At 43.0% G+C, this 14,623-nt stretch overlaps 1 protein-coding gene across 1 annotated transcript in view; it reads right to left on the bottom strand.

Moving 5' to 3' along the window:
• Positions 1-14,623, bottom strand: part of ADAM23 (ADAM metallopeptidase domain 23) — a 748,300-nt gene that overhangs the window by 184,570 nt on the left and 549,107 nt on the right. The window contains exon 11 of the mRNA XM_078680301.1: positions 7,198-7,364. Within this exon, the coding sequence (XP_078536427.1) occupies positions 7,198-7,364 (167 nt within the window). The remainder of the gene's footprint in view (positions 1-7,197; positions 7,365-14,623) is intronic.

The following is a 14,623-nucleotide window of genomic DNA, read 5'->3' on the forward strand; positions in this document are numbered from 1 at the left end:
GTTCCGAAACTGTGCAGCACTGTAGTTGTTAGGATGCCACCTAGTCATATGGCGATGCATTGTGTAGTTTCCGAAACTGTATTTTTTGTCGGTCCCTCTGGACAGTCTATCTTGACATATAAGGCAAGTTACGTATCTTGCATTTACTTTTTTCTGACCTTTGGGAATTTTAAAAAATTGCCAAATGAAGTTTTCTTTCCGGTGAGACGTCTTGGGCTGCTCAGGCAAAAACTGCCTCTCTTCGTGCTCGTCCTCCTGTTCCTCTTCTTCTTCTTCTTGTTGAATTACAACTTGAGCAGGTGGTCCACTCTTCCTTGGATGTGGTGGAGGTGGTGGGGAAGCACCAGCTGAAGCTACTAAAGAAGCCATTGCTCAGTGATCACAAAGGGTCTTTCTCTCACAATGATGAAAGTCAGAGTGAGGAAAGAAGGAGGGATTTTCATCATTTGGGAAAAACAAGAGTTCTCAACCAATCAAAAGTGTTCATTTTAGATTATATGACCTAGTCTTACATCATTAGGAAACCAAAAGTGAAATGAACCAATGAAAAGTGTTATTACCAAGTCACATGACTTGCTGTGTTTACGTTAAGCGCTTTGCAGGGCCTCCCGGTTTGCTTCCAGAAACCTGCGCTTTGGCACTCGCTTCGCGTACCAGTTCGCTAACGTAGCACGTCATATGACGTATCACGCGACAACGTGGAACGTCATGCGGACGGGAGGCGTCACGATGTTGTTTTCTAACGCGGCACTTGCGGTAAAGAAACGTTTACCGGCTCGCGGTCTATTTCGCGGCATCAAGGTCAGCTAACGGGAAGCTTCCCGATTCGCGAAGCGGGAACGAAGAAAAAAAAATATTTTAAAAAAAAATTATTCATAAACATATAAAATATATTTTTGGATTTAAAGAAGAATACATTTTACAGCTACAGATATTAGCTGTTAAAAAACCAATGAAATTCACAGAAAAAACCATAGGTTATAGACCATATATAGTTAGGAATTAGCATTTACAAAACCTTGAAAATTCACTGAAAAAACCATAGGTTATAGACCATATATAGTTAGGAATTAGCATTTAGAAAACCTTATTTTACTCACACAAAACCATTGAAATTCCATATATAGTTAGTTGCACTAACTATATATCGCGCACCTGCAATCCACTGCTGATGATGTCACATATTACATCATTCATGACATGGTCAGTGACATCACTGATGACATCACTGATGACATCTCAAATGACATCACTGATGACATCACTGATGACAACATCCAGTGACTGTATGCTTCTGTAAAGTTAAAATATGTCTTACATATTGAAGAATGAGTGGATGTATAAGTGTCTGGATGAAGGATTTAGTAGGTGCATGACTGACTGTATAAGTGAGTGATTAAATGTGTCTCACTGAGTGCATGGGTTAGTGACTAAACTGTTTTAAATTGTGCATCATTGTGTCTGTTGTTTTGTAATCTGATGCATGTGTTGATCATTAGCTATATGACTAACTATATGGGTTATTGATTAGTTGCCCAAGTATTTGTATGGGAGACTGAGTGTGTGTGTGGGTGTCTGGGAGGTGTATGACTCTGTGCATAGATGTGTGAGCAGTTGATTCACTAGATGTATGGGTTCAAAAGTGCATGTGGAAACATCTGTATGGGCGGTTGACTGTGTGCATGAGTGTATTGGTGAGTGAATGGATATCTCAGTGCTACATGTCAAAGTAAGTACATATGTAAAACACAGTACATGTGATAGTTGACATATATAAATAACTGTGCATAAGAGCCAGTGAATGTGTGAGTGGCTGTATGGATTATTGTGAACTTGTATCAGGGATTGTATAACAGAGTAAATATGTGTTATTATATGTTCCAATAAGTAAGGTGTGTATAACTATATAGTTGAGGAAATCGAGGTGTGATTGATTCTTTGCAAGACTGACTAGGTGTGTGAGTAACTCCATGGATGAGTGACAGTCTGTGAGTGTCTGTTTACACTGAGTGTATCTAAGGTTATATTAGAGTCTGAAGAGGTTCATTGTATCATCACATGAATGATGTCATCAGTGATGTGATCAGTAATGTCAAATGAGATGTCATCAGTGATGTCATCAGTGATGTCATTTGAGATGTCATCAGTGATGTCATCAGTGATGTCACTGACCATGTCATGAATGATGTAATATGTGACATCATCAGCAGTGGATTGCAGGTGCGCGATATATAGTTAGTGCAACTAACTATATATGGAATTTCAATGGTTTTGTGTGAGTAAAATAAGGTTTTCTAAATGCTAATTCCTAACTATATATGGTCTATAACCTATGGTTTTTTCAGTGAATATATATATATATATATATACTCATGCCTGCCATGCTGAACTTGGCCTACTGTATTTAGAGGGCCGCGTCAGGTTAGCACCACTCATTCTGTGGCGCTCCATCTAGTCCAAGCAAGAAACCTTCCTGAATCAGGATATAATCACTGACTGCCTACAGCTTGATTATGCCCATCACATATCGTGCGTAAGGTATGTTAAGGAAAGGTTTTTCCCTGCTTGTGAGACCTGAGTGCTTTTATAGACCATGTGATTTCACTATTTTACCTAAAACACTTCTAAAAGCTGAATTTCTCTCTAAGCAGGGACGGGGAAGGAACTTTCAAGAGCTTAGTAAAAAGAATGTGGCTGTCCACCAACTGAAAGTAACATCGGACTATATGGAGCCCAAATTGTACTCTTTACTGCATCGCCATCTGTGTTTTTATCTGCTCAGATTTAGATTTAACATAGCACACCTTTTAGTTTCTTACTCCAGAAATGCGTAAAGTGACTCAAGCCTTGAGGTATGTCCATGTAATTCGAAATCTAACCAATCTATGCTATGTTTTTTCTTTACAGGAAACAATATCTCATTAGATTGCTCAGGTCTTTGAATATTAGAAAGTGTAGACCAGCTCTGTATTACCTGCAACTATTGCAATTTGAATATATTTGCACCATGGTGCATACCTTTTTACTGGCTGCAGTTAGATTGAGGAATTGGTAGGGAAATAATACTCCAATGCCAGTCATGTCTGGCATGAATCGTGGGTGGGGGGGAGGGAGGGCGGGTGGTTGTGCAGGGAGAGGGTAGTGCCGGGGGTGGGGCGGGGAGGTTTTATTAAATTTAAAAAAGTTAACTTACCTTTTCCGGCCTTATCCGGTACCATGTCGTCTCTGCTTCTCTGCTCCTCACAGGAAGCAGGCAGCCTCCCTCCCCTCCCCTAAGCCAATCACAGCACCGCAATGGCATTTATTTATAATACCATTTTATGTTTCTGCCTCTCGCACTGCAAGAAAGCTGTGGGGCGATGCTCCTTCGCCCACATGGAGGAGCCGCCCTTGTCCAATGCATGTGTCAGTTTATATCAAACCCTCAGCCTGGAATATCAAATATTGTTATTTTACATATTTTATGGTTTTGATTGTGTTATAATTATTAGTCACTGTCTTTTATAGTTTTTACAAACCAAATAAAGATGTCACTACTACTACTACCCTCTGGCATTGCAATCGTCATCATTAGACAATTTACTTTTTCTAGCTAGAAATTTGCATAGATGTCGATTCACCAAAATGCCAGGAAAGGTGTAATTTACATCACTTCTCCCTTGAGCCTAGGATGACAGCACAGTAAATAGCACATTACTTATTACCCTGCTGGAATTACAGGAAGAGAAGTAATTAGGTATTTGTGCAACTAGCATGTCCTGGAGAAATGCTGGGATTCAGTCTGTGATTACATCCTGCACCGTCTGGGAAGCAGGTGATAAGTCCAATGAGGTAACTGGAGAGAATTCTACACATAATCTAAAGGTTTATTCATGGAGCCAGACTTCACAAAGACTGATCGGTAGTGCAAAAACAAGAAAATGGTTAATTCAACCTCCTCACACTGACATCTTGTCTTTACTGTATAAAATGTCACGGTATAACTATTGATATAATTATTGATACTCCGATGACAGTGTGGCGTTGTGGTTCTATATCCATCCAACTAGATCACATTTTCTCCCCCCCTTTGACTCCCATCCAGTGAGCTCACCTTTATTAGGCATGATTGAACCTCTCGTAGCTACTCTCACTTCTTTATATTCATATCCTATTGTAACGAAGGCAGAATGCGAGCAAGAATCTTAAAAAGTAGTGTCATTTTTTCTGTTCCTGAGGATACACCTGTGACCAATGTGCCTGGGATCGCAAGACGAGTGCCAGAGGTAGCAAAGAGCATGCTATGCATAGTAGACGCTAGCCCCGGGGACCTTTAAATCACAGCACTGGATATTTACATTAAGTGCTTGCGGGTGTACTTTAAGGTATTGTATATTAAAAAAATAATACAAATGAGTTTTTTAAAAAGCGGTTCTGCCATTGAAAATCATCAGAGCTGAGCTCATGCACTTTTCCTATGTGAACCAAATGGAAAATCTTTGATTGGAGATGTCACCCCCATAGAAATGCAATCCACCTGTACTACCATCGGGACTAAATGTTTTGATGCACCCCCCCCTACACAAGATATTTAGTGAAACTGTAGAAAAAGGCTAGACTGTTAGAGAACCAGGAGATCTCCCCACAGTTTGATGCTTCTCTAATTACAGTAGGTCTTTCCTATATAAGGACCAACCTGTGGAAGGTGAGTTGGGCTAGGGTAGAATTAGTTACATACCAATGCCCTCTTTTACAGCACATGACGAAAACAAATCTTGAATTAATCTCAGCCACTGGTAATTACTAGTCAAGTCAATTACAAACCAGCCTAGGTCTTGTTCCAATATGAACAATTCAGCCCAAACACCTGATCAGATCTCCTCTAAACATGACTGCAACCAACCTCAAACCTGTTTTGGTCCAGTTAGGCCTTGTCAGTTATGTATAGCTTGGTTCCGGGGTAGAGCAGGACTCACAGAATTTTACTCCGTTATTCCGCAGACTTACAGAAAAACTCAGCAAGATCCCACGGAGTTTCTCCAACAGGCGGGGAAGGATGCACGTTCTACTGATCGCAGTTCATTTTAGCACTGCCGTGGTGCCCCGTGCTGAAAAATAAGCACAAACCACGCCACGCAGTGCTCAAGAGCGTGCTGCCTTTGGAGCTGATTTTGCAGCTGCTCAAGTAGAAATTCTACTTGAGAATCAGCCCTCTGACCACACTCGAGACCGCTCGCGACTGCCTGCATTAGAAAATCTTGCTGGAAGTCCTCCTAGAGACTGGATATCACACTAGAGGACACCAAACTCGCTCGTGCTCACCAGACCACATTTCTGCAGCCGCGGTCGGTAGGGGAGTACCTGCCGGGGCAGTGACATGAGGAGGGGGAGGTGCAGGGTGGTGGTTAGTAATGTATGGATAATGGAGGTTTGCAGGCAAGTAAATATTTAAATAAATCAAACGAATTTCGTTGAGCGCACTGCATCCCCAAATGCAATGCAGTGCGCGCAACGAAATTCGTTTGATTTATTTAAATGTTTACTTACCTGCAAACCTCCATTATCCATACATTCCTAACCCCCACCCTGCCCCTCCCCCTCCCCACGTCACCGCCCCGGCGGGTACTCCCCTACCGACCGCAGCTGCATTTCTGGAGCCTCGCAAGTGAAATAATTCCACCACGCTGTGATTGACAGAATTTGACTGAAACCCTGCTGTACAAGAGTAACACAGAGTCGCCAACATCTGCCAAGGTCGCGAGGAGAGTCACATTTTCTGCCCGGGCCTATTCCTGGGCCACCCACATTGAGCATGGGATCCTCATCTAGGAATACCTGTCCCACTTAGAGTGTCACACCGAGGAAAATAAAAGGGCATGGATGGAAAGCTTCTATTAATCTTAGCGACTGGTAATTATTCATAGCAACACTTCAGTCAGTTTTTTACCAACCCCTCAACATTTTGTATTCCTCACTTAGAATGCCCAAGTGCATCTTTCGGAAGCAGTAATAACATTACCATAGTCTGAAAGTTTGGGATTAAACCTAGATTGAGGGTCTTTGTCCAGAAAAGGAGACGAAGTGTCGTTACTAATGTTGCTGTGAGTTTGTCCACAATTTTCCGAGTGACGCCTAGCTTTATGAGTCCTAGTATTTTTTGCTCTATGATGCCGGATTATAGCATTTTGTAATGATGTATTACTAAATAACTCTGTGTATGCGACAATTTTAAAATGTGCAGTCATTCAGAAGCCACACATTTATACCATGTCAGGGGCGATGGAGCATGCCTCAGCAGTAAGTGCCTTTCATAAGTGTCAGGCAATCTCACTACTTTCTTATAAGCCAAGAATGATCTGTTTCCCAGCCGGTCACAGGATAATCAAAGTCTGGAAAAATCTTGCCCGGAAAGTGGGATTTTGACCGCTTGCAAAAAAGATAAGGCAGTAAGGGGCAGATGTATCATCCGTTTTTCGAATCACAGCGTTTACGACAAAAAAATCGGCAAATGCGATGTATGAAGAAAATCGCATCGCAAAATTAAGGAATCGCAACATTTGCAATTCCTTAATTTTGCTTAAGCATTTAAGGAATCGCCAAAAGCGATTCCTTAAATGCTATGTAAGAAGCAATCAAGTTTTGCGATTTCACATTAAGAAATCTCAAATTACCACCAACTTGTAGTTGGTGGTAATTTGCGATTCCTTTTACAAATGCATTTTTGGCATTTGTAAAGGTGCCTTGTGGCTCTTATACATGTCCTGGGGTATGTATGTGCTCCATATGCTCACACATGTAAATTTCAGGGGTGCAGCAGGTTGTCCTTAAGACACCTTTGCACCCTTGAAATTATTCTCAATTTGCGATTAGCAAATTGCGAATCGTAAATTCAGAATAACTTCCCATTCCTGGCCCATAGAAATGAATGGGAAAATATTCCTTAATTGCGATTCGCAATTTGCGAATCGCAATTAAGGAATTTTAAGAAATCGCAAAACAAATGCGATTTTCTACATACATTCCTATTTGCTAATCTCAAATAGCAATTTCAAGAAAAATCGCTATTTGGGATTCGCAAATCAGGATGTTGATACATCTGCCCCTAAATCATAGATTTATCAACATATGAAAGCAGCAGCAGACACGAACACCAACATAACAGGCAAGCAGACCTCGAGTACCAGTGATGAGCAGGAGCAGTGACTAGCAGGCACTTACGAGAGCAGGTGAACGGCGTCCGCGTGCTGCTTGATGCTGTTCTGGCGGTATTTGGAGAAGTCATGTAGCATCTGCATGGGGTCTGAGCTGATTGGAATGCGGTCCCTGTCTGTCCATGTCTCCACAGCAATCAGAACCACCCGAGTGTTCAGCTGCTCCTTGTAAATCTGGGGCAGAAGTAACAGGACAGCAAAAACAAAGAACACTGGGTCAGTGGTGAGGAAGGAAGAGAACATTTCACAAAATTCACCATCTGCTGCCAGATTTGTTTCTAGGTAGAACGGATCAAAAGTTAATAAAAGGTGTCATATGTAGTATCACGCATTTTCTAAAAGTGAAATGGTCACCATTCAGCTGTTGAGTGCAGTGTTTATGTGTTTTACTGGTTTTAACGATGTCAAAAGTTTGCTGAGACTATACTCATTTGAACTAGTATTACAAAACAGATAAATAATTCTGCAGCAGAAAGTTCTGCATTATGCTACATCATTTCCTTTTCCTTGCCGCATAATAAGCTCCTCAGTGTTAACATTATTATGCAGTAAATTTTTTTGCCGTACGTTGTAATTCCATAAAAAGACATTTTTTGAAGATTACGGGGTCCATTTACCAAATTCTCATGAAGACACAGCACCCAAGAATGCAGCACTGTGTGAGAAGGAAAGAGCAGGAGAGCCGGAGAGCACCATATATACAGAGATACGGCCCTCTCCCCCACTGGCGTAACGAAAAGTGAGGGGGCCTCCCTGCACGGTACTTAGGGGGGCCCCCTCCAGGCTCAATCAGGAGCTCTCCCGACCAGAGTTCAGTGCCGAGGGGGCCCCTTGGAGCTAGGGGCCCCCCCGCACTGCGTGGGCTGCGGGGGCCTGTGTTACGCCCCTGCTCTCCTCCCTCTCCCTAGTAAGCATGGGCGGATTTTGCGGATCCACGATTCACGAATTTGCGTATTCACGGATCGTGGATCCGCAGATTTTGCGGATCGGCGGATTTGGGGGCGGGGCTTCCATGCCAGGACCATCGTGCCAGATTGAACCCTGCCCTTCATATTGATTCAAGAAGACGCCACCGTTTTGTGCCATACCTCTACTGAACTGGAGTACTTTCTACTGGATAATCAGTAAGTGCTACCTCGTTGGGTAAATGTATAGTGCTTTTACTACACTACAGCTACCTAAAGTGCCAGAGTGTTGTCAACAGTGACCAGGTGTGTGTTACTATGCAATTGCGCCGAAGGGCGCAGGGGTCCCTTGAGTGACCTATCATAGTGGGTAAATGGCGGGAAGACGGTGCACACCTCGAGTGTGTGGGCGGGGCCAAACGGACGGGGCTTCCATGCGAGTGCATATGCCTCTTGTGTGTATAAAAGGTCAGAGACCGATCAGAGCAGCAGATACAGATACAGATACAGAAGCTCCTGGCCACAGGAACAGCACGAGGATTGCGCTCGTGAAAGTCAAGGATGCAAAGGCCTATGTCCAGCATCACAGCTGATTTTCGATGGTATATCTGGGAAGAAGGCACATCTGCCCAGCCTTGACAACGCTCACGATTGTTTTTGGGGCCGATGAATGAGTCACTGAATTTAAGCTTCAACTAGGGCACATGCTTATTTCTGTAAGTGCTTGCGGAAGAGGTTTAATTTTTGTGCCAGGACCGTCGTGCCAGAATGAACCCTGCCCTTCATATTTATTCAAGAAGACACCACCGTTTTGTGCCTGTTGTAACTAATTTACGATGGCGCCGGCAAGCTGCCAGCGCCATCCTAAAATAGTTACTAAATTAGCTTCAACAGGAAGCTCTAATTGGTAAAATAAAGCAGGCGCTCGAGCCCCTGCTTTATCTTATCTATTAGAGCTTCCTGCTGAAGCTAATTAAGTAACTTTAGGATGGCGCTGGCAGCTTGCCGGCGCCATCGTAAATTAGTTACAGACCAGCAAGGCTTGAACTTTTGACCGAGGAATCCGCCGCTCGCGAATTGCGAATTTTCGGTAAATTCGCGAGAGTTCGCGGATTTACCGAAAATCCGCAAAATCCGCGATCGGAGCGGATTTTGCGCTCATGCTTACTCCCTAGTGCTGGAACACTAGCAGGCTGCCGAGCGCGACACACACCTTGGCACTATAGTGCAAGGGTGTCGGCATGCATCTTGTATAGGTTTTGTACTGGATGGGGAGTCTTCCAGTACAAAATACTATGCGTAGACTAACTATAAAACATTTTCCACTTTGTATATGCGCTGTACAGTGCAGCACATGTGCAAACTCGGAAAATAACACAAACAGCATTTCTTTTTCTTTTTTTTTTAAATGGGTATTATTTTTTATGAAAAACGCTGTCTAGTTTTTTAATAGATACGGTTTAGTTCCAAAAACCATGGGTAGTTGCATAAGACCACCCATGCACTACCCATGGAACTCCCCCTTGGTGCTAAGTAATGCAAAGCAGCGCTGCTTTGCATTACTTTCAAGTGAATTTCCAGCTAAAAACTTTAAGTAAATTGTAAAAAAAAAAAAAATTATTGATTTGCGTCATTTTTTTGGTGCAAACACAGCACAAAATCGAAGTAAATGCACCCCTATGTTTTAGAACTACGTTGTAAAGGACATACAACAATATTGCGAGAACTAAAAATTAAAATGGTTTGTGAAAACAAGCAAAAATTGATGGGCTTAGGGGTATCCTGGGGAACAGAGAGAGATGGAAAAGTACAATTGTGCGCAATCAAAGTTTAAGTACATTAAGGGAACTGCAGCAGAAGTACGAGGAGGCATAGGGAAAAAGAAAGGACCCAAGGTGGGTAGTGGAGGCCAAACACAGAGAATGACACAGGACATAAATGTTATTTGAAAAAATTGGAACTGAAGAAAAGATTGAGGTTAAGGGTAAGCCACCAATAGGCCAGGAGCTTCCAGACCCTTGGAGTAAGTTTGAGTTTTGCACACTTTGGTACCCACAAAGGAACAACGACATCGTCTGGAAGAAGTTCCAGACGTTTAGAGAACGTTGGATCAACTTTTTAAAAAAGCTCCATAAGTGGACCGCCTTGATCTGGCCAGCCAAGCAGGCGACACTCAACCTCGAGCCGGCCTGCCCTCCAGGTTCGACCAGCTGAAAAAAATCTCCGGAGGTCCAACTTCCAGAGTTTGACCCGGAGCTGGTCGAAACCCAAGCCGGCAAGCCCTCACCGAATCCTGCTTGGTGGAGGGCATCAAGGGACCCCGGGTGAAAAAGCTTCGTAAAAATTTCTAAGTCCAAATGTAGAAGAGGGGACCGGGACCAACTGCGAGATTCAAGTCACCCACCTTCAACTGCGAGCCGGCCTGGATCTCTGGTTCGGCCCGCTGGAAAGCTACGGAGGTCTGACTTCCATAGGTTAGACAGAACTCATTGCAAGGCAGGCTGGCAAACCCTCTTCGAATCCGGACTGACTTAGAGCTTCGAAGAACCCCAGGAAGACAAGCTCCAGTCAGAAGGCAAACATTTTGACTGAGATTTACTGCAAGGGGTAGCCACGCAGGGCTTGATCGTGGTTGGCCTAAAAGTTTGATTTTGTCCCGGTCTAGCACGACCAGATGCCCCAATAGGTGCTATATATTTCTATGTGCTATATAGTGCTAAATCTTTAAAAATTAATATCTCCTATTTCCTACATTGGATTTTTTCCCTTTGGTGTCATTTTAAAGAAAAAAATATTTCCTATTTGTATAAGTTGGTGTTGGATTTTTATTATGTGTTGTGTCTTTACTATTTACAGAATTGGTGTTTAAAATACTTTACATACCTATCTCTGTACTTAAGCCTGCCTGCTCTCAGCCACGCTATCAAAGGTTGAGCATGGAAATCGTTTTCTGAGACCTATTCTGATCCTTAGACTGTGTTAGTGGCCTTACTGCCACTAGTAGATGCATATTTATCACTACTAATAATCCACTTTCAAACAACAATACATTAGGGTCACAAATTTAATGCCTTGGGGTATAAAATACTATGGGTCTAATGTAGTAAAAAATTGATGTGCAAACTGCTATATGTGAAAAATAACGAATTACAAATTCAGATTTGTAAAGCACTATGTACGAAGATCTGTGGGGAAAAACAGCAATTCAGGACCATCCTATTTGCAAAATATGAAATCACAAATTGTCAGCCTTATTCACAAACATATGTCTGTCACAGACGATGTTAATATCACAAAACTAGTGAGTACAAAAAGTGAAGCAGTCTATTAAGCTGGAGAGGTGAAGAGAAGAGAATGGGATAAGAGGCCAGAGCAGTGCACACTCAGAATGGCAACTAAGGAGCAACATGAAAGATCAATGCAGTTGATGTCATTAATAAGAGCATTAATGAAAAACAGAGGCAACGTACCATCAAAATTCAAGCATCAAGGAGTGAGTGGACACCAGAACGCTGGAGGCATCAGCACTAAGAGATGGACCAACAAGAGACTCTCTGCCCACCACCATAGAGGAGCAGATCACATCAACCTTCCAGTCTACAGCAACAGTTGAGTTAAGCACCATAGGCACTTCTGCAGCTGTTACCTACTGGTCCAGGTGAGAGGTCTAATTGGAAGTGGAGCAGGCAGAAAAGTGATAGTCAGCTTGCACATGCGTGCACCACATTGGTTATCACATACATCAATTTCACACATTCTCCAAGCATGATTTTTCCCATACCTGCCTTCTTCGCACACACACACACACACACATGCATGCATGTGAGTGTAAATGTTCACCCACACACACACATAATGGGATTTGTAGATCACAAATGTGTGTCAACTAGTGTATGTACACAAGTCATCTGGTTATGTTTATCCTCATGAATACTTCCGATGATAGAAATTTGCAGCTGTTCTCCAATAACACATACTTTGGAGTAGGTCAAATTAGATACAGCATTCCTCTCTATTTATCCTCGTTTAAAGGGTCCTGCCAACCCACTACTCAAACTATGCCTACTGTAGAGTGAAATAAAATATGTGTTTTGAAAACTTTGCTCACCTAGACACAGGTGATTTACGCGCAATTGACTACAAATGTCTGACTGTCTATTGATCACAAACACTGAAAACAAGCTGTAACAAGGAGAAACACAGTATCAGTGGCATACTGTTCACCACTAATTTCCAAGTGTAATAGGAAGTGCCTGCGAGACCAGAAAGTAATATGGTCCAGAAATATAGTCATCGTTAGGTCATGTTGGTGCCTTAAACGATGAACATCTTATCACATGTGGTGTGTAAAGGCTCTAGGGCGGTGGCTCCTCAATGACGTGGGATCAACCGTGATGTTGAAGGAGACAGATCACAGTTTGGTTCATAAAGACAATGGCGTCCTAGTCCACAATCACAAAGTGAACACGTTGCACCATTACGGGCATCAAAGCAGATTCTGAATGGTATCAAAACAATGGAAATCAGTGCATGGATTGGGAGAGCTCACCAGGCAGTCACCACTGCAGTCTCCTGCACTTGCGGAAGTAGATTCTTGAGGTAGCCTTCTTTGATGAGGGGAAAAAGGCGAGCTATTTTTACCTCTATGGTCTTCATGTGCTGAGTTGAGGCTCCACAAAGTTAGGGTCAGGAGCAGCAGCAGGGAAGGCCAGAACAGTTTGGACACAGTTGTATGTTCCCACCAAGCAAAGTAACGAGAAGGAAGCAGTTCCAAATTCTGGTAATACCACAGCAAGAGGGTCATCAGAAGTCGTGCTTGAAGAAGGTCTTAAGTCTTGGCCATTGATCAGCAGCCCACTGCCAACCAGTCGGAGCATCTTTACAGTTTTATAATACAGAGGAATTAACATAAGTTGCATCTTCAGATGGGTTTCTGGGAAGGTCGCCTTTAACATTCCTCACAGAATGTGGCCACTGACTACGTGCAGCTGGCCATGTACAATGTAAGGTGGGCTTACCTTGGCCGAATGCTGTATGTATTTATCCAGACAGAGCTGGAGACAAGGTACGGGAGTGAAAATGAATATGAATTGGAGGTTTCCTCTGTGGGCAGCATTGATACCCCAATTTACAAATCCCACTCTCTAAAATCTGAACAAGCTTGTGATCGGCGAATGGTAACCCTAGTGACGGGTGTATTGCTAGTGATCACAAACCATCTCTCGATCATGTTTCAATGTTTGTATTAATTGTTGCAAAACCAGGGCACATAATGTTCAGAAACATTTCCAATCATGAGCACTTCTGCTAGTCCCCCCCTCCTCTAGCCCCGCCTCGGCTCTCTCGGCTTTTCCCCCCAACACTACTATCATCTCCACTGTCATTATCCTCATTACTATCATTCTACTGATCATCATGTTTGTTACGCTTATCATTATTATCTTTGTTATTGGACGCTGACACCCCCTCTCCCATCTCCCTCATGTTTGCCCTCCCCCGCATGCTCATACTCATACTTACACTCATACTTACACTCACACTTATAGTTCCAGTGACCTTGCATTTTGCAGAACTATTTCGCCAGGAACCGAGATACCACATAGTTAGAGTGACCAAATGTTCTGGAGCAAAAACCAGAAAAGGTCAGACATAAAAGAAGGACTAAAGCCTTTAGTTTTACTTTTATATCTGGCTTGTTTTGTCTAGCCTCATAAATGTGTGCATATACGTGTATGTGTATATACACATATATACATACATACACACACGCATGCACACACAAACACGTATACATAACATTAGCTATGGCTTGACCTCCACCCTGCGCCCCCCCTCTCCTTCACACTCTGTGTCTCTGCTGGGAGCAGACAGTGTACTGTGTTGCCCGGCAGAAACAGATACATTAGTTCAATTATTTCAGACGTTGTAGGCACCTGTACAAGGAGAGCATAAATGTCACCTATTCTTCGCTAGATGATCTGACCTTTGTCCCAAAAACCGGGACATTTATTGAAAGTTTTAAAAAGCGTTGGGACACCGGGACAGTCCTCTGAAAACCTGGACAGTCTGCGAAAATCCGGGACGTCTGATCACCCTGCACATAGTCAACTACGAATAGACTGGGGGGTAGGGGCGACGGGACGCGAGTCATGGAGGGATGGTAGCCCGGTGACCGTCATAGAGGGCGCATAAAAGTGGACTAGTATGGGCGCATACATGCTATCCCTCCCCTGGAATCCTCCTCTCTCCTCCCCCTCCCCCTCCCCCCTTTACCCCCTTTATTATTCTCGTTACTAGTTTACAGTAGTGGCAGATTGTACGTAGGTCCAATGGGTCAACTTTCTGGTGGCACTGTCCATATTTGTACAGATAATGTGCATGTAACCCTGAATAGCAAATGTACGGCCGCCATACTTTGTTCTCTCTATTATAATGTTAGAATATACAATAAAGAACTGCAACACAAAGACAAGATGGTTAAATTCTCATATTTAAAAAAAAACTTTCTGACAAGAGAAATGAAGGTGG

Source organism: Lissotriton helveticus, chromosome 3_1 (genome assembly GCF_964261635.1).
Source record: "Lissotriton helveticus chromosome 3_1, aLisHel1.1, whole genome shotgun sequence".
NCBI classification, from domain to species: domain Eukaryota; kingdom Metazoa; phylum Chordata; class Amphibia; order Caudata; family Salamandridae; genus Lissotriton; species Lissotriton helveticus.